General features: G+C 48.0%; 1 protein-coding gene across 1 annotated transcript in view; it reads left to right on the top strand.

Annotated features, from left to right (window-relative positions):
* Positions 1–25,897, top strand: part of poln (polymerase (DNA directed) nu) — a 278,171-nt gene extending 252,274 nt beyond the window's left edge. Inside the window, exons 10-14 of the mRNA XM_072592605.1 lie at positions 1,092–1,202; positions 3,319–3,397; positions 22,413–22,480; positions 24,125–24,186; positions 24,284–25,897. Of these exons, the coding sequence (XP_072448706.1) occupies positions 1,092–1,202; positions 3,319–3,397; positions 22,413–22,480; positions 24,125–24,186; positions 24,284–24,343 (380 nt within the window). The 3' untranslated portion in view covers positions 24,344–25,897. The remainder of the gene's footprint in view (positions 1–1,091; positions 1,203–3,318; positions 3,398–22,412; positions 22,481–24,124; positions 24,187–24,283) is intronic.
* The last annotated feature ends 1,799 nt before the right edge of the window (positions 25,898–27,696 follow it).

Genomic DNA, 27,696 nt, shown 5'->3' with positions numbered 1-27,696 from the left:
CCCACAATTCCATCAACTTTCATTTCATCTGCAAACATACTCCATTTTTGGAGTACTGTATGCAGTTCTGGTCAGCACGCTACAGGAAGGATGTGGAGACTTTGGAGAGGATGCAAAAGAGATTTATCAGGGTGTTGCCTGGATTGGAGCACATTAGCTATAAGGAGAGGTCGGATAAACTTGGATTGTTTTCACTAGAACATCGACCTGATAGAAGTATATAAAATTATGAGAGGCTGGTGATAGCCTTTAGTCAAGGGTGAAAATATCAAATACTAGGGGCATAGGTTTAAGTTGAGAGGGGGAGGGTTTAAAGGAGAATGTGTGTGAACAGTCAAAGAACAGGACTGTGTGCAGGCAGAGGGATTAGTTTAGAATATTATGATGAATTGAATTTGAATGCCAACAGCTCCTGTGGTAACATTTGAATCTTTGTCCAAACAGCGTTAACCTAGGTCTCCTGATTATACTCTAGCGACATTACAGTAATGGCACCATCTTATCCCTCAGGTTGAGGTGGACAGACTCTATACAACGTCAAGAGTGTAGTGCTGGAAAAGCACAGCAACTCAGGCAGCATCTGAGGAGCAGGAGAATCGACATTTCTGGGCTTGCTCCTCGGATGCTGCCTGACCTGTTGTGCTTTTCCAAGCACCACACTCTCAACTCTGATCTCCAACATCTGCAGTCCTCACTTTCTCCTAGACTCTACCCAAAGGAAAGCAGAGGAGTTTTCCAAATGTCCTGGCCAGTATATCCCCCTCAGCCATCAGCTTGTACTATCAACAGTAATTATGTTTTAATATTGACTTGTTCTCGGGTTGTAAGTGACTCGTGAGAAGGTGATGATGGTAAGCTGCCCTCTTGAACCGCGGCAGCCCATGAGGTAGATATACCCACAATGCTTTGTCTAGAGTGGTTGATGTGACTGGTCGTCACTTGGCCATTTCCAAGGAGAGTGAAGAGCTAAGCACTTTGCTGCAGGTCTGGCCTCATCCATTCATGTGGTGAATGAATGATTGACCTTAGTGCCATACTATTGGCTGCAGGTCAACAGTGTTCACCCTTCTCTTGTTATCTTATTCCAACAGGCTATTCTGTTTCATTAATGGGACGCAAGAGACCATTGCCTCACATCAACTCGTATGATTACACCTCTCGAAATCAGGCAGAAAGACAGGCCGTCAACTTTGTGGTACAAGGTAAGAACAGGAAATTCAGCAGAGTTCTAGGAGCTCTGGTTCCGATTTACTGATGTACTCAACCTCCAGGATTTCTATAGTGACTCATTTGTTCGCATATTGGTACTGGCTCAGCCAGCATTTATTATCCAGGGGACATTTAACAGCCAACTACATTGTTGTGGGTCTGGAGCCACATACAGGTCAGGCCAGATAAAGACGGCAGATTTCCTCCCAATAAATACAACCACCTTCCCATGTGTCAGGTGTGACTCCAGCCAGCGGACAGTTTTCCACCTGATTCTCATTATCTCCAGTTTTGATAGGGTTCCTAGATGCCACACTCCGTCAGATGATGTCAATGGCTGTCACTCTCTCCTCCCTTCTGGAATTCAGCTCTGTTGTCCAGGTTTGAACCAAGGCTGTGTTGAGATCAGGAGCTGAGTGGCCGTGGCAGAACTCAAACTGGGCGTCACTGAGCAGGTTATAGCTGAGCAGGTGCTGCTTGATAGCACTGATGATGACTCCTTCCATCACTTTACTGATGATTGAGAGTACATTGATGGGGACGGTAATCAGCCAGGTTGGATTTGTTCTACTTTTTGTGTACAGGACGTACCTGGGCAATGCCAGTTTTGTTGTTGGGAGAGTGGTCTTTCCCAGTTATGGATGTTTCTGTGACCAGTACTGAGAGTGGGAGAGGTTGGAGACCAATAGTGAAAGAGTGAGTTATTTTAGAACATAGAACAGTACACGCCCTTCGGCCCTTGATGTTGTGCTGACCTTTTATCCTACTCTAAGGTCAGACTAACCTACATACCCTTCATTGTACTATCTTCCATTTGCCTATCCAAGAGTCGTTTCGATGTCCCTAATGTATCTGACTCTACTACCACTGGCAGTGCATTCCACACACCAACCAGTCTCTGTGTAAATAACCCACCTCTGACATCTCACTTAAACCTTCCTCCAAACACCTTAAAGTTATGCCCCCTTATGATAGCCATTTCCACCCTGGGAAAAAGTCTCTGGCTATCCACTCTATCTATGCCTCTCGTCATCTTGCACACCTCTATTAAGTCACCTCTCATCCTTCTTGCTCCAATGAGAAAAGCTCTCACTCCCTCAACCTTACTTCATGAGACATGTCCTCCAGTCCAGGCAGCATCCTGGTAAATCTCCTCTGCACCCTCTCTAAAGCTTCCATACCCTTCCTATAATGAGGCGACCAGAACTGAATACAGTATTCCAAGTGTGGTCTCACCAGGTCTCTATAGAGCTGCAGCATACCCTTGCAACTCTTAAACTCAATTCCCCTGCTAATGAAAGCCAACACACCGTACACCTTGTTAACAACTTGAGTAGCAACTTTGAGGGATGTATGGACATGGACCCCAAGATCCTGCAGTTCCTCCACACTGCCAAGAACCCTGCCTTTAATCCTGTATTCCGCAATAAATTCAATCTTCCACTTCACACTTTTCCAGGTTGAACTCCATCTGCCACTTATCAGCCCAGTTCTGCATCCTGTCAATGTCCTGTTGCAACCTACAACAGCCCTCCACACTATCCACAACTCCACCAACATTTCTGTCATTGTCAAACTTACCAACCCACCCTTCCACTTCCTCATCCAAGTCATTTCTAAAAATCACAAAGAGGAGAGGTCCCTGTGGAACACCCCTGGTAACCAACAGTGAGAGAGTGAGGGACGTTGGTGACCAATAATGAGAGAAGTGGGGGAGACATGTAGGCAATGTATTAAAAGATGAATCTCCTGTCTAACCAGAGTTCATGAACTGTATAGTATCAAAATTGTGAAAGGTATAAGCTGGGAAGCCTTTATCAGTGACAGCTGCTTTACACTTGCATGTTCATTCCTTCCAGCATTGTCTCAGTGGAGGCTGCAACCCATTCAAATGAAATAGGTCAACAGCTGCATTCAAATTCCAGGGCGAGGACCTTGTCCAATCCCGTTTGACGTTTCTTATTAACACAGACAGTGATAATATTCAACTCTGTATTCTAAAATAGGGACAGGACTCAGACTGGACTGAAATATTAGCACAGGCCTATGATGTGATAATGCCGGTCTATACTCACACAGTCTTGCTTCATCTTGTTCTATGTTGTGCAGGTTCGGCAGCTGACATTTGTAAAATGGCAATGATTAAGATTTTCACGTGTGTGGCCTCGTCCTCGTCTCTTACAGCCAGGTACAGTTCCCAGTTAGAAGACCCATTTTATTTTGACTGTTGTATGGACTGGTTCTGCAGCCCTGCTACACCCTATGGGTACAGGCAAGGCCAGGATTTATGGTCTACTCCCAATCAACTGGAAAAGGTGGTGGTGGTGGCGCCCTACCTTCTTGAACCATTGCAGTCCTTGGTGTATGCAGATACACAGAAGGCTGATGGTGGAGGGAGCAGGGGAGGATGTTTCAGGGTTTGGACCCAGTGACAGTGAAGGAACAGTGATGTAGTTCCAGGTCAGAGGTGAGGGTGCACGGATATGTTCCTATTGTGTTTCAAGGTGGCAGAGGCCATGAATTTGATGAAGGTGATCTGTAAATAGTGCACATTGCCCCCATAATAGATGGAGGAGACGTTTAAGGTGGTGAATGGGCTGTCAAACCCCTTCATAACTTTCTCCCAGCCTCCCCTAACAATGCACTAAGAACAAAGAACAAAGAAAATCTACAGCCCAGGAATAAGCCCTTCGGCCCTCCAAGCCTGAGCCGATCCAAATGTACTGTCTAAACCTGTCGGTCAATTCCTAAGCATTTGTATCCCTCTGCTCTCCACCTCCTCATACATCTGTCCAGACAAATCTTAAATGAATCTACCACCTCTGCTGGCAATGCGTTCCAAATGCCCACCACACTCTGTGTGAAGTACTTGCCGCGTGTATCCCCCTTAAACTTTCCACTTCTCACCTTGAGAGCATAACCTCTCGTTATTGAATCCTTCACCCTGGGAAAAAGCTTGTGTCTATCCACCCTGTCTATACCCTCCATGATTTTTTATACTTCCATCAGGACCCCCCCACAATCTCCTTTTTTCTAATGAAAATAAACCTAACCTACTCAACCTCTCTTCATAGCTCGCACCTTCCATACCAGGCAACATCCTCGTAAACCTTCTCTGCACCCTCTCCAAAGCGTCCACATCCTTTTGGTAATGTGGCGACCAGAACTGTACACAGTATTCTAAATGTGGCCGAACCAATGTCTTGTACAATGTTAACATTACTTGCCAGCTCTTATACTATTTATGGAATGCTGTGCCTATTTTTCCCAAAGCAATATTCTTTAAGGGGGTAATGAGCAAGTTAGACAAAGGAGAGACAGTGAACATGATGGATTTGGATTTCCAGAAGGTCTTTGACAAGGTGCCACACAGGAGACTGCCAAATTAGATAAGAGCCCATGGTGTTAGGCGCATGGACAGAGGACTGACAGAAGGCAGAGAGTGGGGATAAAGGGATGGCAGGCGGTAACTAGTGGAGTTCCGCAGGCCTCTGTGTTGGGACCACAGCTATTCACGTTTTACAATAATCATTTGGGTGAAGGAACTGAGGGCATTTTTGCTAAAGTTGCAGATGACACAAAGCTAGGTGGAGGGTCTGGTAGTGGTGAGGAAGTGGGACTTGGACAAGCTAGGAAAATGGGGAAAGAAGCGGCAGGTGGAAGACAGTGTGAGAAAGTGTGAGGTTATTCATTTTGGTCGGAGGAATAGCGGCATAGACTGTTTTCTAAATGGGGAGAGGCTTAGGAAATCTGAGGCACAAAGGGACTTGGGAGTCCGAGCTCAGAATTCTCTTCAAATGAACATGCAGGTTCAGTTGGTAGTTAGGAAGGCAAATGCAATGTTAGCACTCATTTCAAGAGGGCTAGAATACAAGAACAGGGATCCACTGCCAAAGCTGTTTAGGGCTCTGGTCAGACTGCATTTGGAATATTGTGAGCAGTTTTGGGCCCCATATCTAAGGAAGGATGTGCTGGCCTTGGAGAGGGTTCAGAGGAGGTTTACAAGAACGATCCCAGGGTTGGAGGGTTTTCCATATGAGGAGAGGTTGAGGAGTTTAGAAAGATGGAGGGGAATCTGACTGAAACTAACAAATATTGCCAGGCCTGGATAGAGTAGATTTGGAGAAGCTGTTTCCACTCATAGAGGAGACTGGGACTTGAAAGCACTGCCTCAGAGTGAAGGGACAATCCTTTCGAACTGAGATGAGGAGGAATTTCTTCAGCCAGAGGGTGGGGAATCTGGAAACTCATTGCCGCAGAGGGCAATGGAGACCAAGTCATTGAGTGTAGTTAAGACAGAGCTAAATGGGTTTCTGATTAGTAAAGGAGGTCAAGGGTTACAGGGAGAAGAGAGGAGAATGCGGTTGAGAAACATATCAGCCATAATCAATGGCAGAGCAGAGTCGATGGGCCGAATGACCGAATTCTGCTCCTTTGTCTTATAGACTGACAGAACTTTTCCAGGTGCACAACAAACCTTTAAAGATGGCGTCAGTGCCAGGACCATCACTACTGATGCATTCCAAGATATCCCAGCAGTGACAGGTTAGCTCAGGAACAGGGATAAGATGGGTCGGGTAGCTCATGAGTGAAGTAGTGAGAGATCTCATTCGGCCTTCCAAAATGCTTAACACAAAGGATTGAGCCAAGAAAGTGTAAGATTCAGCTATCACTGTTCCTTCAGTGTATAGCTGTGTAGTCCACACAGAGTGTGCCACATCCTCCCAGCATGCACAGCTGGAGCAATCCAAGAGAGCGTCTGATAGACACTGAGGAGCCGAGAGAGCAGCAGCAGTTTCATGAGGAGGGAGAGGAAGATATTGAGCAGGAGGAACATCACCTTCTGCAACGGACGCTACAAGCTGGACAGGGCTTAGCTGACACCACCCTCCCACCCCGCCCACTCCCACCCCCCACCCCCAACACCACCACCACCAAGAGCAAGCAATTCTCCAAGTGTCCTGACCAAAAGACATAAATCCAAAAACAGAATAAATGGCTATTCCAATTATCGCTGTTTGTGGGATCTTGCTGTGCTTACATAGCAGCAGCTGCTAAGTTTTAAACTAATTCAGTGTATTGGAGGTGCTTAATGAGGTTTCTGACACTTCTGAAGGAAGGTGCTGTATAAATACCCTTTAAAAATCAGGACCCTGCGCTATTTTTGATTGAGAGTCTGTGCATTTGGATTTATAAACAGTGCAAACAGTTTTCCTTCAACCTCCATCTATCCCTGACTCTCAGTGTGAGGTTTGTGAGTCTCATTTGTGCCAGAACAGGCATATGTTCTTTCAAAGGGAGAGGAACGAGGGTAACTGAGCCACATCTAAACTTAGCTCTGAGCTCGGTGGGTGGCCAGGCGGTTTCAACTACCTTCCCCAGCCAGTGGCAACCATGTGGCTGGGGACAGGGAGGTAATCGTACACATCCTATCCACACATTTACCCGATCAATGGAAGGTGTTTGCAGTGTTAATACAGCGTGAGCCCTGCAGCCTGTCAGTAACTGCTGAAGCGCTGTGTGGCTTGTGGAAGTATACTTTGGGGACCTCACTCCCCATCTACACTACACCCCGGCCACCCGAAGGAAAAACCAGGAATGCTGTACCCAGAACAGGATTGTGCACGCTTGTGGGGACCACATTCTAAGAGAAATATGAATGTGTCAGAGAGAGTGCAGAGGCAGTTCAGTGGAATGGTTCTGGGGATGAGAAACTTCAGCAATGAAGAATGGATTGAAGACGCTGAGACTGTTCTCCTTGGAGAGGAAGCTGACAGGATGCTAGGCCTGGGCACCGTGACGATGGAGGTGGTGACGAGTTTGGTCCCAGTGTTGGACCCTGTGGCTGGATTGGACGAGGTCAGGCCAATGTGAACACATGGCGACAGCGGCATTGGTGGAGGTGAGATGGAGCTGGAGAGCAGCAACTCATTGTTCCAGCGGCGGTGATGTGCCAGAGCGCGGTTACAGCAGTGTCATCTGTTTAGCCGCAGGGACTAAAGGATTGGGATGGAGGAGCCAGCATTCAGACCCATGGCTGCACTGGAAGCGGGAGTCATTCCAAAGAAATTCGATCTTTATTGCGATACGACTATAAGAAGCACTTTATTGTTTCATTATCTGGCTGTATATTCTGTGTTTTGTCTTATTTTTCTGTGTTTTAAGATGGCACTGGAAAGTGGCGACACTTTTCATGGCACTAGTTATAAATACAGTGAATCAAATTAAATCGAATCAGGTTTTCAAAATCACGAATGGGTGGGACAGGGTTTTTTAAAAATTCATTCACATGATGAAAGTGTCGCTAACTAGGCCAGGATTTATTACCCATCCCTAATTGCCCAGAGGGCAGTTAAGCGGCAGCCACATTGCTGTGGGTCTGGAGTCACATGTAGGCCCAGACCAGGGAAGGATGGCAGTTTCCTTCCCAAATGGACATTAGTAAACCGGATGGGTTTTCTTGATAATTGACAGTGGTCATCATTAGAATCTTAATTCCAGATTTGGAACAAGCCACCAGAGGAAGTGGTGGAGGCAGGTACAATTACGACATTTAAAAGAGTATATGAATAGGAAGGGCTTAGAGGGATATGGGCCAAGTGCTGGCAAATGGAGCTAGATTAATTTAGGATATCTGGTCAGTATGGACAAATTGGACTGAAGGGTCTGTTTCATGCTGTACATCTTTATAACTCTATTTCACCATGTGCCATAGCAGGATTCAAACCTGGGTCCCCAGAACATTACCTGTGTCTCTGGATTAACAGACCAGTGATAATACCATGAGGCCATCACCTCCACAGAGTTTATTAAAAGAAGCTTTTCCCACTCATAAAAGAAACAAGGACGAGCTGTCATAGATTTAAACAAACAAAGCATTTTTCACACAGATAGTGGTTAGGGTATGGAATGTGCTGCCTGGAACTATGATGGAGCCAGATTCAATTGAGGCATTCAAGAGGGGCATTGGGTCTTTATACAGAGAAATAATGTCCAGGTGTATAGGGAGGAAACAGGAGATTGGCATGAGGTAGTGATATTCACTTCAAATGGGCCGAATGGCCTGAATTCAGTGCCGTAACAAGTCTGTGATTCTGTGGATAGGAACAGTACATTCGTTTTCAAAGATGATTGTTCCTTACTGGCTTTCCCCACCTCTTAATCTGTCCCATCTCAGCAGGACTTTGACCAAATGTAATTACACTGCAGTGCAGCCCAAGGCTGTGAACTCATCCCATTGCAACTGTAATTCGCACCCACTCAAAGTGATGTTATTCCCACCAGCCTCAGACAGCAGTCAGAACTGGGATAAGCAAAGGAGTTAACACCAGCCAGTTACCCATTCTGCGATGTTTGGGAGAGGAGAGGGTAGTACACTGCCCACTTAAAATTCTGCACCCTGAGCTTTTTCAAATTTCTCTTGGTTTGTGGGCGTTAGAGGCATTCATTGCCCAGACAATGTGGGATTTGTGAAATGTTGCACTGTTCAAATACAGTCAGCATTGATTGAACCATCTTTATTTACACCTCTCCAACAGAGAGGGCAGCAGAGGGAGCAGTAAGCCCAGGTACGACACTCGCCCCCTCACCCTCCTCCCTCCAACGGAAACAAACAGTTTGTAGATTGAAATGTAAATTGGTACATGGACATTTTCCTGAGATACGATAGGACTAAATCCCTGACAACAATGTCACAAATGCAGAAAGATCTGGACAATATCAAGGCTTGGGCTGAAAAATACCGAGTAACATTCACATCCACACAAGTGCCTGGCAATGGTCATCACCAACATGAGAGAATCTAATCATTGCCACTTCATATTCCATAGCATTGCCATTGCTGAATCTGGATTTACCACTGTCAACATCTTGGGGGTTTATCATTGACCAGAAACTCAATTGGGCTAAACATATAAACACAGGGGCTACAAGAGCAGGTCAGATGCTAGGAATGCATCTCCTGACTGTCCAAGGCCATCTACAAGGCACAAGTCAGGAGTGGGAGGGAATACTCCTCTAAATGGGTGCAGCTCCAACAACATTCAAAAAGCTTGACGCCATCCAAGACAAAGCAGTCAGTTTGATTGGCACCAAATCCATAAGCATCCACTCCCCCCATCACCGACGCTCAGTAGAAGCAGTGTATACCATCTACAAGATGCACTGCAGAAATTCAACAAAGATCATAAAGGGTGGTGCATGTATGGAATGAGCTGCCAGAGGAAGTGGAGGCTGGCACAGTTGCAGCATTTAAAAGGCATCTGGATGGGTATATGAATGGGAAGGGTTTAGAGAGATATGGGCCAAATGTTGTCAAATGGGACTAGATTGATTTAGGATATCTGGATAGCATGGATGAGTTGGACTGAAGGGTCCAATCACTGGTTGCTGTTTCAAAACTCCATCTTAGTGGCTAACAGAGTTATAGAGATGTACAGCACAGAAACAGACCCTTTGGTCGAAATTATCCATGCCGACCAGATATCCTAAATTATCGAGTCCCATTTGGCCAATATCCCTCTGAACCCTTCCTATTCATATACCCATTCAGTTGCCTTTTAAATGCTGTAATTGTACCAGCCTCCACCACTTCCTCTGGCAGCTCATTCCATACATGCACCACCCTCTGCATGAAAAGGTTGCTCCTAAGGTCCCTTTTAAATCTTTCCCCTCTCACCTTAAACCGATGTCCTCTAGTTTTGGACTCCTCTACCCTGGGAAAAAAGACCTTGACTATCCACCTTATCCAAGCCCCTCATGATTTTATAAACCTCTATTAGGTCACCCCTCAGCCTCCGACGCTCCAGGGAAAACAGCCCCAGCCCATTCAACCTCTCCCTGTAGCTCAAACCCTCCAACCCTGGCAACATCCTTGTAAATCTTCTCTGCACATTAGAACAATTCTTCTGTTTATGCAAAGAATGATCCAGAGCAAAGGAGAGCAGGATGAGGCCAAGTGGTGTCTGAAATGGTCCGACCAGATGTGATGTTCGTGGGTAAAGTAGTTCCACACCAGGCTGCCTGGTACTGTGCCTAAGATTTCGGGAGGGTGTGAGAGGGTTCGTGAATGCAGCTGTTCCAGAGGCTCAAGGTTATCAGGATTGGTGATGGGAATTTGGTGAGTAATTTGGCAAAATGTTCTGCTGAATGGCAGGGGAGGTCTGTAGCTCATCTCTTTGGAGATTAAAAGCACTGTGCGTCATTATGAAAAGGGTCTGAGACCCTCTTCGGAGGGTCGCTGTGGACTCAATGGGCCGAATGGTCTTCTTCCATACTGTAGGGATTCTATGATTCGATGGAATAGCATTGTTTTATTGTATGGAAAACTAAATATGTAGATGGGACATAAAGGATTAGGAGACATATTGAGTTGGAGAGGGCGAGGTGAAAGTTTAGTTGGAGCATTCACTTCAAGTTAGAACAGTTGGGCTGAGTGGCCTGTTTCAGTGCTGTGATTTGTGCCCAAGACAGAGAGAGAGGAGAGTCTGATGGGTCTTTTTTGCGCTATGTTTGGACAGAGCTCCTGCCCCTGAATCTGCTCCTGCCTGTCATCCCCATTTGTTCCGTTTCTATCCTTTTTTCTCTTTAACCTGTCTGTGCCTGGTGAATTATTAACACCCCTTCATTTGCTGCTGATATTGATCTTGAAGTTGTAGGTGTGCAATAATTATGAGAGTCACAGCAGCTGATTGGCTCTGCAAAAGGAATCGGGTTATGGCTCAGACAGCAATTTTCCCACACAGGGGCTGAAGGCAGGAGACGGGATTGATGTACCTGATGGTCAGGAAACAAACGGTCGCTCACAATGTGACAGAATCCAATTACTTGGGCAGTGCCTTTTGCATCAAAGCAACAACTGGTCCGGGCAGATAAAGGAAAGAGCGAACTGGGGACAGACTGATGGCTGTTTCACTGCACATTCAGAGAGACGGTCAGTGCCATGTCACACCCAGTGATCAAGACAAGCCCAAAACAGACCAGCATCTTCCCAACATCCCTCTCAGACCAGCAGCTCATAGCATTGAAAACTAACTTGTTAAACCAGTGGCTACAAGTGACTTGGCAAGGTCACATTATTCAAAGCGCCTTAAAGTCAAAAGTATAGAAAGAGAGTTTATGGTTTTCTGCCATTCTGCCATTTCTCTCATTAGCTCCCTGTTCTGCCTTGTGTATATCACAAAATCACAGAATTGTTAAAGAGCAGAAGGAGGCCATTCAACCCACCATACCTGCGCTAGGTCTGTTCCCTTGTGCTTCTTCCTCACATCCCTGCACACCATTTTGATCCAATGCCCACTTGAATGCCATTCTCAATTCTTAAATCCCTCAATCTGTCTCATTCCAGAAGGTTCTACTAGGCATAAACAGGTAGACTAAGAGATGCTTGCACGTCTTGCTTTGTAGAACAAACAAAGATGTTTTTTGACGTGCTGGTCTTCCCAGCATCTTCACCAAGGGAGCTGTGCTGACAGAAGCAGTTGTTTGAGACGCACGTAGACATCTGTCACACACCAGTCATGTCTCCCCCGAGCACATGATTGAACCTGAAGCTTCCTGACCTTAACATGGACAGATTGAATGAGGATCTGGCAGCTCTATACTCAGACAATTGCCTGAAGTTTGTCACAGAGTTTCACTGTTGTTTCTTTATTAGACCCAGACATCTTTGACCTTAATGTGCAGCCTAATCCATTGATTTATTCCTGGCTGTTCTTTAAAGAAATGATGGAAGGTCATTGTACGAAAGCAGTCCATTTTATCCGTCCTGGTGATGCAGGCTGACTCTAATTCAGCTAGTGTCACCTCCACCCCCGCTCCCCGACTTTTTCACTGTAATCCTGCGGTCTTCTCTCCTTCAGATACTAACTTCATTCCCTTGTGAAAGACTCAATGGATCCTGCCTCCACCACCTAGCTGTTGTTAGGACCTAAAGGGTTACTGACACCACTGATAAACTGTGTGTGTGTGTGTGTGTGTGTGTGTGTCCTATGAGTTCTGCACATGTTCGCCAGATGGTGTATAATGCTTCAGTGATTGTTCTTCATGATAACAGCATGTAACTAAACTGGGAAAGTGTATTTAATCTTAAGTTGAACCTGATTGTCCCCTGTAAGGCTATCATCTATCTCAGATGTAATGCAAACAGCTACTTAGTAAAATCTAATGAACCTGTTGACCATCCATCAAGATTGAGCCCAGCTTCCACCAAAGACATTGTGTGGCCATTCTTTCCCACATGGCTTCAGCAGCTTAAACTGATACTGGCAGGAAGGATTGGTGACAGCAATCCAAGACATACCAGCAGAAACCAACAGATACAAAACTAACCACTCACTGTGTAAAACAGTTCTTACTCATATCGCCCTTGCTGCTTGCCAGTTAACTTTAATTGGTGCCCTCTGGTTCCTAATTCTTTCACACAGAGTCATACAGCACAGACACAGACCCTTCGGCCCAACTCATCCATGCCAACCAGGTTTCCCACACTGGAGTAGACCCATTTGCCTGTGCATGGCTCATATTCCTCTAAACCTTTCCTATTCATACACCTCTCCAAATATATTTTAAATGTTATAACTGTACCTGCATTTATCACTTCCTCTGGCAGTTTTTTTCCACATACATGCCATCTTTTTGGTCTCTTTTAAATCTTTCCCTCTCACCTTCAAAATTCTAATTTTGTCTTCCCCTACTCTAGGGAAAAGGACTTTGCTATTCACCTTATCTATGCCCCTCATGATTTTATAAACCTCTAGAAGGTCACCCCTCAGCCCCCTACATGTGTCCTCCCCTATCCAGCTTCTACTTATAACTCAAACCCTCTTTGCCTGGTGTGAGACTGTTTGTGCCACAGTCAGACTGAGTCTAACCCAAAAGAATGGATTTACAGAATCTAACAAGGATTCATGCAGCTTTTGAGCAAAGTAAAATGTAATTCTGCAAGTACAAATTCACCCCACAAACTTATGTGTATATGTGTGTGTGTGTGTATACAGTGCAATGGGGTCACCTGTTGTGTGACATGAACCCAAGGTCCCGGTTGAGGCCATTCCCATGGGCACCGAAATTTGCTATCAGCTTCTGCTCGGCCACTCTGCATTGTGGCCTGTCCTGAAGTCCGCCTTGGAGGACGGTCAACTGAAGGTCCAAGGTCGAATGTCCCGGACCGCTGAACTGTTCTCCGACTGAGTGGGAACGCGCCTGTCTGTTGATTGTTGTGCGGTGCCCATTCATCTGCTGGTGAGACCGAGCAGAGGCTATGGCAATGTACCATGCCTCAGGGCATCCTTACCTGGAGCATATGAGATAGACAACATTGGCTGAGTAGCATGACCACATCCCACCTACACGGTGGGTAGTGTCCCCACGTGTAATGGGAGTATCCATGTCAATATTCTGACACATCTTGCAGCGTCTACTGTGACAAGGTTGTATGGTATTGTCCTGAAAGCCGGGCAGTTTGCTATGAACAACGATCTGTTTGAGGTTTGGCAATTGTTTAAAGGCGAGCAGTGGAGGTGTGGGGAAGGTCTTGGTGAGGTGTTCATCTTCATTGATAATGTGTTGCAGGTCACGAAGAACATGGCATAGTTTTTCAGCTCCTGGGAAGTACTGAACAACGAAGGGTACCCTGTCGGTTGCAGCATGTGTCTGTCTCCTAAGGAGCTCATTACGGTTCCTTGGTGTGGCACGTTGGAACTGGTGGTCGATGAGTTGAGCATTGTACCCTGTTCTTGTGTGGGCATCCTTGAGTACTTCCAGGTGGCCGTCATGTTCGTCCTGATCAGAGCAGATCCGGTGTAGACGTTGGGCTTGTCCATAGGGGATGGTTGTTTTAATATGTTTTGGGTGGAAGCTGGAGAAGTGTAGCATTGTGAGGTTGTCTGTGGGTTTGCGGTAGAGTGTGGTGCTGAGGCTATGTGGACAATTCTGCTTGGCTTTCACCATGAGTCCTGTTATCCCACTGACACTGAACACAGCCACACTCCAGCTGAGGGAAACACTCAGGCATAAAGATGGAGATGCACCTGTCCAAGAATGAGACAGACAGTCGAGAGTAGTCCATGGTGAGAGTTTGATGGTGGGATGAAACTTGTTGATGTTGAAACTTGTTGATGTTGAAACTTGTTATCAGTGACTCCTCACCATGGGTCCAGAGGAAGAAAATGTCATCAATGTACCTGGTGTACAATGTTGGTTGGAGATCCTGCATAGAGAAGAAGTCTTGTTCGAACCTGTGTGAAAATGTTGGCATATTGGGGTGTAAAGTTGGTCCCCGTGGCTATTCCGTGTGTCTGGATGAAGAACTGGTTGTCAAAGGTGAAGACGTTATGAGTGAGGATAAAGCTGATGAGTTGTAGGATGGTGTTTGGAGATTGGCAGTTGTTGGTGTTGAGTACTGAGGCTGTTGCCACGATGCTGTAATTGTGGGGAATGCTGGTGTAGAGTCCATTGTGACAAGGAATGTTCCCGGTTCGACTGGTCCGTGGGTGCTGAAATCTGTAGTGTCGCGACAGAAGCTGGAGATCCCCTGTACAATAGGTTTCAAGATGCCTTCCACATAGCCGGAGAGGTCTCACACAGTGTCCCATTGCCCGACACGATGGGACGTCCTAGTGTGTTGGCTTTGTGTATCTTCAGAAGGCAGTGGAAGTCGCTTATGTGAGAAGCATGTGGGATGACCATTGTGGCACAGAGAGTCTCACACAGGGGAGCTCACACCTTCAATACATTATCAGTGCTGACATGGCACCAATTGTTAAAGTCCACTTGAGAATGTAACTTCTAAAAACGTTTTGCGATTTACATATGAAAGAACTGATACCAACATGGTCATTCGAACAGATGAGAGACTTAACAAACAATCCAGGTCTTTTTCAATATACAATTTCAGTTACATCACACTGTAAACTTTTGCTATAAATTCTGTGTCTTACAATCTTATTCTCCACAACCACCTGATGAAGGAGCAGTGCTCCGAAAGCTAATGCTTCTAATGCTTCTAATTAAACCTGTTGGACTATAACCTGGTGTTGTGTGATTTTTAACTTTGCATTACCCCTGTTAGTTCCCACCTAACCATGCACCCCATGCAGAATTGACTCAGCAGTGGGGCTGCCTTCAAGAACTATTCTTTAAGAAGGACTAGCTCAGTGTATGTTTCAATGTATCTTTATGCCTGAGCGTTTCCCTCAGCTGGAGTGTGGCTGTGTTCAGTGTCAGTGGGATAACAGGACTCATGGTGAAAGCCAAGCAGAATTGTCCAGCTATAGAGGACTGTGAGACAGCCATGTTGATAGACTCTGTAACCTTTTGGCTCGGAATATGTGTAGTTTCTGAGGACCAGAGGAAGAGATTCTGCTCGAGTGTTGTAGGTTGGACGCAGCGGACATGTGCTGGCGGGGGAGGAACTTCGGCGATCGTGTTGCGAGTCGTTGGAGCTGCTGGAGACCATTGCTGGATCGTGATTGGACATTGGCGGATCATTTGGTTGTGCTGACCTGCTCTTGGTGGATCTTTATGCTGGCTTCGGCCTAACGCCAATTCAGGTACCAGCCAACCTCAGAGCTATGGCCTCAGCAACCGCTCGCAGCCCTGGCCAGGGCATTCGCAACACAGTCAGGGTGACTGTGAAGAAGGTGAAGGAACACACACCAGTGGATCTGACGGTGTTTGTGAAAAAAGTTCTGCTGGAGTGTTGCGGCCTTGCAGCTGCAGACGTGTACTGCCTGCAGGATTTCCCTGGGGCAGGCTACTTCGATGTGACCTTCAGAAGCGTGAAGCAGTGCGAACAGCTCCTGAAGGTCTTCAAGGAAAAGGAAGGGGAGCCGCTGTTTTCCATCTTGTCGGCGATCCCATTGTGTGTGCTTCCTGCACAGAGGAATCGGGTTGTTACAATCCATATGTACAACCCCTACGTTCCAGCGGCTGATGTCCTGACCTTCCTGGGAAGGTACATCCAAGTTGAGGGAGAAGCCACCGATGTGATCGACCCCTTTGGGATCTGGACCAGTAAGAGGCAGGTCAAGGTAACTCTGAGGGCCGATGATAGTGGGAACATCCTCCACCCACCCTCGAGCTTCGCAATCGGAGGGAGCAGAAGCTACCTGACATATGCAGGGCAGCCCAAAGTGTGCAGAACCTGCGGGAAGTCGGGACACGTGGCGGTGGATTGCAAAGTGACCATCTGCAGGAACTGCAAACAGGAGGGTCACTTGACAAAGGACTGTCGGGAGGAAAAGAGCTGCAACCTGTGCGGGGAGGCGGGCCACATGTACAAGGCCTGCCCAAGACGAGGAGCCGCCACCTACGCACAGATGGCCGGAGGTGGCAACACGAGCCGCGGACCGACAAAGTCCAACGAGGTACCGCAAATCAGCAAAGGAACGGTGCCTGGAGGCACCCAGAAGGAAGGGAAGGTTGTAGAGGAGCAGGCGGCAGACAGCGGGGAGATGCAGCAGCCGACCCAAGCTCCTGCAAGACAGACGGAGGAAATGGAAGAGGAGGGATCAAAGGAGGCAGAGCAGTGGATTATCGTTAAAAACAGGAAAAGGAAACCTCTCGAGGGCCCCAAAGCCACCAAGCGAAGGGGGAAGAGACACCTCCAAGAGGAGGATACAGGCAGCTCCTCCGAGGGTGAGGACGGGCGCAAGAAGGGTCGCCTCCGGAGGAAGAGGCAGAGCGCCGTGGGGAGAAAGGAGGGCAACACCGCCCAAGAAGGAAAAGACGATCCCTCTGAGGGGATGGGTGAAGGCCTCCCCCTACCCGGTGAGAACCAAGGGGTACCCACCGGCCCACAGCTCCAGGGAACTGGGAGCAGCGTCCCAGTGACAGCCCTGCTGTCAGATGGAGAACGGGGCGATGCGGACCCTGGGTCTGACACAATGACACCAGAGCGGGGAAATGACTCCAGCGTGGAGCCGGACAACTACCTCAGCCCTGGGAAGGTCCAGCAGTTTGCTGTCACCACGGGGATGCACGCAGCTACCCCACTGGAGCAAGACCAGAAGAAAATGGACACTGGTAACCCCGTAAACTGTTAAAATGGGGTTTAAAATTGCCAGCATAAATGTGCGTAGCATTAAAGCGGCTACGCGATGTGTTTCAACGCTGGCCTTCCTGGCCAACGTCAAAGCCGATATCCTGTTTCTGCAGGAGTGTGGGATACCGCACCTCAGCAGTTACAGGAGATGGTCGAGCTTGTGGGCCCATGGGCCGTCAGTGTGGTCGGGGGGCAACGATAGCCGCGCCTCCGGCCTGGGTATCCTGTTGCGGGGAGGCAACTTCACCATCTCCGAGGTTAAGGAGGTGGTGGGTGGGCGCCTCCTCGTCGTGGACGTCAAATACAGAAACGCTCCCGTGAGACTAATCAATGTGTACGCCCCAGTGGGTAAGAGTGAACGGTTGGCCGTCCTGCAACAGCTTCCACTGCTGCTGGCTACGTCCAGGCCGGTCATTCTGGCCGGAGACTTCAACTGCATCATTGATGCAGATGGACGATCCGGCGGGGGGGGACAGTAAACCGGACGCTACGTCCAGGGCCCTGATGGAAACGGTCAAAGACGCCAAGCTGCACGACGTCTTCAGCGCCCCTGCAGACGGAGCGCAGCGTAGATACACCTGGTCACGGGCAGACGGGTCTATCCGCTCAAGGATAGATTACCTGTTTGTGTCCCGAACGCTCTCGGTCAGATCCACCGACGTCAAGCCGGTGTTCTTCTCTGACCACTGCCTCCTGCTGGCCGACTGTCACCTACAGGACGAACAGCGGGCGGGCAAGGGAACGTGGAAACTGAACACTAAGCTGTTGACCCCGGGAAACATCGAAGAGCTCAAGAGGGATTACGCAGGTTGGAGAACCGTGAAGCCCCTCTTTGAGTCTCCAGCGGACTGGTGGGAAACGGTAAAAGGGAACATCAAGAGGTTCTTTATCCTCAAAGGTGTCCAGGAGGCGAGAGAGAGGCGGGGAAAACTGTCCCAGCTCCAGGAAAGTATGCAGAACCTGCTCCTGCTGCAGACGATGGGGGTGGATGTCACGGAGGACCTCAAGGAGGTGAAGGGCCAGCAAGCCTCGCTCTTTGCCTCGGAGGCCTCCAGGATAATCTTCCGGTCCAGGGTCCGCTCGGTGGAGCAGGATGAGACGTGCTCACGTTTCTTCTTCCAGAAGGTGCACAAAGAGAGCTCCGTGCTCAGCAGCCTGAAGAAAGAAGATGGCTCGGTAACATCATCTCAGGCTGACGTCATGAGGATCAGCAAATCCTTCTACGCCAGCCTGTATGCCTCGAAGCCGACCGACAGCGCGGCCTCCCAGTCGTTCCTGTCCTCTATCACGGAGGTCCTAGATGACTTAACACGAGAGAGGCTGGACCAGCCGCTATCTCTGGATGAACTGACCAAGGCCCTCGAGTCCTTCGAAAAGAATAAAACTCCCGGAAGCGACGGCTTACCGGTCGAGGTTTATTCCGCTCTTTGGGACTTGATCGGCCAGGACCTGCTGGAGGTGTATGTCAGTATGCTTCGGGCAGGTACCATGAGTGAATCCATGAGGAAAGGCATCATCACCCTCGTCTACAAGCGGAAGGGGGAGAGGGAGGAAATTAGAAATTGGAGACCGATCTCACTGTTAAATGCAGACTACAAAATCCTGTCAAAGGTCATCGCCAACCGGGTCAGGTCTGCTCTGGGATCGGTGATCCACCCGGACCAAACCTGTGCTGTACCGGGCAGGAAGATCTCTGAGAGTCTCGCACTCCTCAGGGATACGATCGCCTACGTGCAGGACAGGGGGGTGGACACCTGCCTCATCACCCTGGACCAGGAGAAAGCCTTTGACAGGATATCGCATACATATATGAGGGATGTCCTCTCCAAAATGGGCTTTGGGGAGGGAATCGGAAATTGGATCAGACTGCTCTACACCAACATTGTCAGTGCAGTCTCAATCAATGGGTGGGAATCAGATAGCTTCCCTGTAAGATCTGGAGTCAGGCAGGGATGCCCCCTCTCACCCGCCTTGTTTGTGTGTTGCATAGAGCCATTTGCCGAATCCATCAGGAAGGATGCGAGCCTGAGAGGGGTGACTATTCCTGGCAGCGGGGGCCTGCAGGTTAAGGCCTCCCTGTACATGGATGACGTCACTGTTTTCTGCTCGGATCCGCTGTCCGTGCACAGACTTGTGTGCATCTGCGACCAGTTCGAACGGGCCTCGGGGGCCAAGGTAAACCGAGGCAAGAGCGAGGCCATGCTCTTCGGGAACTGGGCCGACCAATCCTCTATCCCCTTCACCGTCAGGACTGACCACCTGAAGGTGCTGGGTATTTGGTTCGGGGGGGCTGGGGCGTGCGCCAAGACCTGGGAGGAGCGGATCAGGAAGATGAGACAGAAACTAGGCAGATGGGGGCAACGGTCGCTCTCCATCGCGGGAAAAAACCTGGTCATCAGGTGTGAGGTCCTCTCAGTATTGCTATATGTGGCACAGGTCTGGCCTATCCCCAGGACCTGTGCCGCCGCAGTCACCCGGGCCATCTTCCAATTCATTTGGAGATCAAAGATGGACCGGGTCCGAAGAGACTCTATGTACAAAGACCGGTGCAATGGGGGAAAAAACACGCCCAATGCCACCCTCACCCTGATGGCCACCTTTGTGTGTGGCTGCATCAAGCTGTGCGTGGATCCCCGGTACGCAAACACCAAGTGTCACTACGTACTGAGGTTCTACCTGTCCCCGGTGTTGCGAAGGATGGGCCTGGCCTCGCTGCCGCGGAACGCTCCGAGTAGTTGGACCGTTCCGTATCACCTGTCCTTCGTGGAGAAATTTATGAGGAAAAACACCTTTGACCACAAGTCCATCAGGAAGTGGTCAGCACGTAGCGTCCTTGAGACCCTTCGGGAAAAGGAGAGGGCGGATCCTGTCGAGCGGTTCCCTGAGCAGACTGTCAAAGCCATTTGGCAGAATGCCTCATCGCCAGAACTTTCCAACAAGCACCAAGACGTGGCTTGGCTGGTGGTGAGAAGGGCTCTGCCTGTGAGATCCTTTATACACGCCTGGACTCTCTGCCGCACCGCACACTGCCCTCGAAGTGGCTGCGGGGGGGACGAGACTGTCACACACCTCCTTCTGGAATGTGCCTATGCAGAGGAAGTCTGGAGAGGAATGCAGTGGTGCTTGTCGAGGTTCGTCCCGAGCAGCGCCGTGACGCGGGACTCCGTGCTCTACGGCCTGTTCCCCGGGACTCACACCGAGACGAACATTAACTGCGCCTGGAGGATCATCAACTCGGTGAAGGACGCTCTCTGGGCGGTCCGAAACCTGTTGATCTTCCAGCTGAAGGAGTTGACCCCGACCGAGTGTTGCAGACTGGCACATTCCAAGGTCCAAGACTACGTGTTGAGGGACGCGCTGAAGCTTGGGGCAGCTGCCGCCAAGGCGCGGTGGGGAAAGACCACCGTGTAAGATCGGCCTGCCTAAAGAAGAACAGGGGGCCCATACAGATGTTTTTTTTGGGCTCTGCTGATGCCTCAGCCAAATATATGTACAAGATTGAAAAATGCACAGGATTGTAAATGACATTGATAAATTCGAATCTGTGTTTGGAAATGTGGACATATGTATGGCATGATCAAATGTACAGACCATCAAATCTTTTTATGAATAAAGTATATTTTTGAAATAAAAAAAAACTTTGGACTCTCTGCTGCAAATGAATTGGAAGATGGCCCGGGTGACTGCGGCGGCACAGGTCCTGGGGATAGGCCAGACCTGTGCCACAAATAGCAATACTGAGAGTACCTCACACCTGATGACCAGGTTTTTTCCCGCGATGGAGAGCGACCGTTGCCCCCATCTGCCTAGTTTCTGTCTCATCTTCCTGGTCCGCTCCTCCCAGGTCTTGGCGCACGCCCCAGCCCCCCCCCCCCAAACCAAATACCCAGCACCTTCAGGTGGTCAGTCCTGACGGTGAAGGGGATAGAGGATTGGTCAGCCCAGTTCTCGAAGTGCAAGGCTCGCTCTTGCCTCGGTTTACCTTGGCCCCCGAGGCCCGTTCGAACTGGTCGCAGATGCACACGAGTCTGTGCACGGACAGCGGATCCGAGCAGAAAACAGCGACGTCATCCATGTACAGGGAGGCCTTAACCTGCAGGCCCCCGCTGCCAGGAATAGTCACCCCTCTCAGGCTCGCATCCTTCCTGATGGATTCGGCAAATGGCTCTATGCAACACACAAACAAGGCGGGTGAGAGGGGGCATCCCTGCCTGACTCCAGATCTTACAGGGAAGCTATCTGATTCCCACCCATTGATTGAGACTGCACTGACAATGTTGGTGTAGAGCAGTCTGATCCAATTTCCGATTCCCTCCCCAAAGCCCATTTTGGAGAGGACATCCCTCATATATGTATGCGATATCCTGTCAAAGGCTTTCTCCTGGTCCAGGCTGATGAGGCAGGTGTCCACCCCCCTGTCCTGCACGTAGGCGATCGTATCCCTGAGGAGTGCGAGACTCTCAGCGATCTTCCTGCCCGGTACAGCACAGGTTTGGTCCGGGTGGATCACCGATGCACTATGTACTGTCCTTGAAGTGGCTTAGGGGGGGCAAATGAGACTGTCACACATCTCCTTCTGGAATGTGCCTATGCAGAGGAATGTAGTGGTGATTGTCGAGGTTTGTCCCGAGCAGCGCCATGATGTGGAACTCCGTGCTCTACGGCCTATTCCCCGGGCCGCACACCGAGACGAACATCAACTGTGCCTGGAGGATCATCAACTCGGTGAAGGACGCTCTCTGGGCGGTCCGAAACCTGTTGATCTTCCAGCTGAAGGAGTTGACCCTGACTGAGTGTTGCAGACTGGCACATTCCAAGGTCCAGGACTATGTGTTGAGGGATGTGCTGAAGCTTGGGGCAGCTGCTGCCAGGGCGTGGTGGGGAAAGACCACCGTGTAACATCTGCCTGCCTAAAGAAGAACAGGGGGCCCATGCAGTCATTTGGGCTCTGCTGACACCTCAGCTAAAAATGTAATCGTACAGACCTGTAAATAGGAATGATTACTCTGTTTCGGTATGCAAACAATTGGAATGTTTACATATGTGTGGCATGTCCAGTTGTACAGATCATTAAAGTATTTTATGAATAAAGTATATTTTTGAAATTAAAAAAAATGTTGGTAGACTCTGTAACCGTGTCAATCTGAACTCTCTGTTCTAGGCTTGTAGCTCAGATCCATGATGAGCTGCTGTTCGAGGTTGAAGATACCCAGATTCAGGAATTAGCAGGTCAGTTTATTCCAAATCTCGGACACCATTCATGTTTGGAAGTTGAATTGTAGCCTACCAGAAGAGAAAATGCCGAATGCTGTTGAGCTATGTCCTTGCCTTATCTCTGTAAAAAGCTTGTTTTCTGTCCACCTGTATCTGAGTTTGCAACATAAAGTCATTGCTTCCTTTCCTGCCGGCCGGGGCTCAGTGGACAGCACTCCTGCCCATAAATCGGAAAGTCTAGCTTCCTGACCCATATCAGAGACTTGGGCTCTGACTCTGGGCTGGAACTCAGCTGCATTGCTGAGTTTGTCATTCTGTACCAGTTTCTCCTTCCCTAAGAGTGGCTCAGCTTTACTATGTGCTCAGTTGAAGGGTTTCACTCCAAGACAACCCTTTTTAATTCACTCACAGGCTGGGCCAGCATTTATTACCGGTCCCTAGTTGCCCCCTTGAGAGGGTGGTGGTGAGCTACCTTCTTGAATCACTGCACTCTCTCAGCTGGGGGTTGACCCATCATGTCATGAGGGTGGGAATTCCAGGATTTTGACCCAGTGACACTGAAGGAATGGCAATATATTTCTGAGTCAGGATGATGGGTGGCTTGGAGGGGAACTTGGAAGTGGTGGTGCTCCCATGTATCTGCTGCCCTTGTCCTTCCAGATGGTAGAGAATGTGTATTTGCAAGGTGCTGCCTGAGGATGTTTGGTGAATTTCTGCAGTGCATCTTGTAGATAGTACACACTGTCAATGGTGGAGGGAGTGGATGTTTGTGGATGTGGTGCCAGTCAGGTGGGCTGCTTTGTCCTGGATGGTATCAAACTACTTGAGCATGAATGTATGTGCTCGAAAAGAAGAGACGAAGCAGCAGTAGCCTGGGCCAGTAGGATAGCTGTGTACATGCTGAGGGTGCACCTGCTAGCACAGGGGAAGAGTTGCATTGTGATTTGAGGTGTTAGTGAAGGGAGGGGTGGGAACTGTCACCAATGCTAGGGATAACGTTTGTTTACATGAGGCTGTACGGGCAGTGAGAGGTGTGAAGTGGCTCTTATCATCACAATCCTGGGACAGTCATTTAGTTTTTTTCCCTTTCTGCAATTGTTCATTAGAACGATGCTCCTGGAATTGACCTAGGAGTTACATCCCTAGTTTCCTCCCCCAGCCCAGGCAAAGAGCAAAGGCTTTGCCATTGCTCACTTGCTGCAGGCTCACTTCCACTGGGATCCTCTGACCAGCATCTCTCCGAAAGTGCACTTCCCTTTAAAGGCTGAGACTGCATGAACAGCAGGCTGGCCAAACTGTGCCTTCCCAATGTGCCATTTGTCCATCTAGCGAATGGTTCTGGCTGACAGCTCACCTCAGGAAATCCGACCTGGCCTCCTGCCAATCCAACAGGAGCAGGTTTCGCTCTCCAGCCCAGAGTGTGTCAGAGCCGGAAATCCAGCATGCAGAATGTCAGTGGTAAAGTCTAAGCGTGACTCTATGTGATAGAGTTTTAGCACCTCCATTACAGCAGTTTGCTCCAACCTGTGTCTGCAGTAACAGCATCATCTGAAATCTGCCTTGACTGATTCTCATGAGCAGAATGTGATTAACTCCTTGCTAATTAAGAAGCAAAGTGCAGCCTGCCTTGGCAACTCACCATTCTTCTTCCAATCGTAGGGCTTGTGAAAACCACCATGGAATCACTGCAGTCTATGGAGGCTCTTGGAGTTCAGTTGAAGGTACAATTCCAGCTTAAATGGGCTTTAGTCCAATGTAATGTCAGCTTCCCATGAATGATACATAGCGCCAATCCCTAATTTGTTCTGCTTTCCACAGGTCCCTTTAAAAGTGTCCCTCACCCATGGGAAGAGTTGGAGTTCAATGAAAGCGTTGTAAGATGTGGAGGTGCCCGGTCGGTCAGTAACTGGTATGGAGCTTGTGCTTTAATAAATACCAGTCATCTTTCTGCACTCACTGTTCTTCCTGGTGTTAACGTGCCCATCATTTGTTTTTATAGTTGGGGCAAAATTAGATATGCTGGTCTGTTTTTCATCTGCAGATGATGGGGATTTTGTTCAGCTGTTGTAAGCAGCACAAAGCTTTCTAAGTATCTTGTTGATAGCTCTATGCGTTTCGAAACGGATTTGTTTCCTCCCAGTTTGTTTGGAAACACTGAAGTCAGTGTTGTTTTTGGAGGGTAATATTTACCTCGTTGTCTGTGCTTACTCCTGTTACTCGCAGTGATTGCGGTCTGGTTTAAAGGGCTGTCTTCCATGTAAATGGAGAGCACAATAATGCAGCCAGTTACTCCAAGCCATTTCAGAAGACTTTTAGACCAAACATTAATGATGTAGAGGAGCCGGTGTTGGTCTGGGGTGGACCAAGCCAAGAATCACATGACACCGGGTTATAGTCCAACAGGTTTATTTGAAATCATAAGTTTTCGGAGCACTGCCCCTTCCTCAGGCAGATATATCTGTTGGAGTCTAACCCAGTGTCGTGTGATTTTTGACTTTGGAGAAAGTAAGATTCCCCAAAATTGGACTTTGCCGTTTGCAGGCAGTAATCAAAGTCACTGCTGCCAAGGTGCAGAAGGGGATTCATTGTGAAACTTTCTGCTGTCTTAATGTTTCCACGTTCCCAACCTTACTGAAATTGAACATTGATGTTTAACTTCAATATAGCTACATTTTCATCCAGTCAGCAGCTTGGCCTCGCTTTGGCCTTACCCAGCTCTCCTGCTCCTGATGAGACTAATGAGAAATGAGTTAGCCAAGGCCAGCCACTGGCTGTGGCATCTCAGGGTAAGGAAACCGACAGCCGTTTTCACCTCACTCCTATTCACATTGATTGTGTATGAGCAGTGTTTGTGTCAGAGCTATGGAGGAATGGTGTAGAGCATTGTCCAGACCCCTCCCAGCCAGTGTAGAATGTTCCCTTAGGATCCAGCAGCTGTCATGGGGAAGGGAAGGATGAGAGTGAAGAGAGGAAAATTTCTGCAGAGCTTTAAGCAACACAGATTGTTTCCACAGAGCGTTTTGGTACATAGTACACACATACACGAACAGACACACACACACATACACACACACACACACACACACACACACACACACACACACACTCACACTCATTCACACACACACAAACAGACACGCACACACACAGAGATGCACACGCACACACACATACAAACAGACACGCACACACACAGAGATGCACACGCACACACATACAAACAGAGATGCACACACACACGCGCACAAACACAAACAGACATACACACACGCACACAGACATGCTCGCACACACACACGCCTGCACCCAACTTTCCCAAGAAAATGAAATGTTGGCATTCAGCCGTCAGTGTTCAGATTGACAAGAAATATTCCAAGTTGCTTGACATCTCAAATATTGTTGCGCGTTTAGATACATGTTTGCATTGTAATAATTCAGAAAGTTCCCTTCATTAAACTTGCTGACTCAGTTCATTTGTATTCTGGTTGTATTTCTTTCTCCTGGTGCTTTCTTGGAGCTGCTGCAAAGTAATGAGCAGTACATTAACAGGCGTGTAAAGCAAATGGGAAGGTCCTCAATGTACACACTATATGAATCCCAAGCACTCTGAAGGCCTAACCAACCTTGAAGAACCTTGGTAGCAACAATGTAATAGCAAACAGTTAATTATATTTAACCAGACAGTATTTACAGTACAGACATACAGAAAACACCAGCTCTCCTAACAGTTCCATTTGGGTGCTTCACAAGAGTCTCCTTTCTGCCCACTTCATCTAACCCAATAACTTCTGAAAGTTTCTCTCCCTCAAGTACTTATGCAAAATAAAACCTTCAATCAATGGATACCATCAACCTACTTCCACATTTGTATACGTAATTCAATGAGCAGTTCGATAATAAAGGCACTATTCATGAAACCAGTGGTCCTGCAAGGTTTGTCGGTAAACCTCTGATGGACAATTGGTTGTCAGATTTCAGCACTGTAAGGTCTCAGGAAGACTGACTGTAAAGAAACATCATTTATTATTGAATTCCAAAATGGAGGCTGACTCGTGACATATATAGGCTATTCCCAGCCTGGACAGATAGTTCTGCTCACCCATCCCTGGGGCTGCTTTACTTTTTATACAGAAGTTTTCTCACACATATATTACAATGGGCGAAAGTCAGGAGTGATACTTAATTCTTTAATTAATCATTATTACTGTTGGTTTGCCCATTGAGCTAGTTGGTTTGTATGCAGACATTTTGTCATTTTGTTAGGTAACGCCATCAGTGTGTCTTCCGATGAAGCATTGTTGGACTAATCCCCTCATTATTTATCTGACCTGGTCTGTTATGGTGGATTGTGTCATTTACAGACCTATTTCGCAGTCGCATTGATAGCATTCTGGTTGAGAATCAGGCCTCTAGAAATTCCTGTGCATGTCTTCAGCTAGCTTGCCCTAAGATGGTTATGTTATCCCAGTCAAATTGATAGCCCTAAGTGTATGGAGATGAGTGAGAATCGGTTGTGTTGTTTTACTGCCAGTTGGTGTTCATGTATTCTAGTATCTAGTCTCCTTCCGGTCTGTCCAATGTAGCGTTTGTGGCAGCTAAACCTTTTTTCCCCATTACCAAATCACCTACAATATTTTAATTTTATCTATTAAGCACCGCCAGTAAATCACCCATATTTCCAAATGAATAATTTACATGCAAAATCTGTTTAGGACAATGCAAACCATCAAAGGTGAGGGGGAGGACCAGAGAGTGACAAGGTATTAAACTGTTTTTTTTTAATATCCAGACATGCTGTTGCACACAACTGTTTTTTTTTCCCCATCACCAAATCACCATGACCTCATTTTATGTTTCGAAGCATTAACCACCACTGGCAAAATGCCCGTATAATCAAATAAGTATTTACAGATAGGTATTTATTAAGGGCAATGCAGACCATTAAAGGTGGGGACACGCAGGGAGATTGTATCTAGAGGTGCTTTCACATATGACTGCACGGCTTTCCCACCACCAAGTCACCGTATTTTTTTTTGTTTCTAATTTTCAACCACCATGATTAAATCCTCCATGGGCCTTGCAGGGATTCTCTCACACACTGTCACTTCCTGTGATCACTGTTATCAGTTGATTATGTTCCAAAGCTATGACAATATAACAAAGAATGTTCAACCCACCTCCAACCTTTAAGCTTTGGTGGGAGGTCCCACTGTAATGATGCGGTGCAATGA

The sequence above is a fragment of the Chiloscyllium punctatum genome, chromosome 2 (genome assembly GCF_047496795.1).
Source record: "Chiloscyllium punctatum isolate Juve2018m chromosome 2, sChiPun1.3, whole genome shotgun sequence".
In the NCBI taxonomy this organism is placed as follows: domain Eukaryota; kingdom Metazoa; phylum Chordata; class Chondrichthyes; order Orectolobiformes; family Hemiscylliidae; genus Chiloscyllium; species Chiloscyllium punctatum.
Note: the sequence above shows the minus strand (reverse complement) of the source record. Positions and strands in the feature narration are given on the sequence as shown.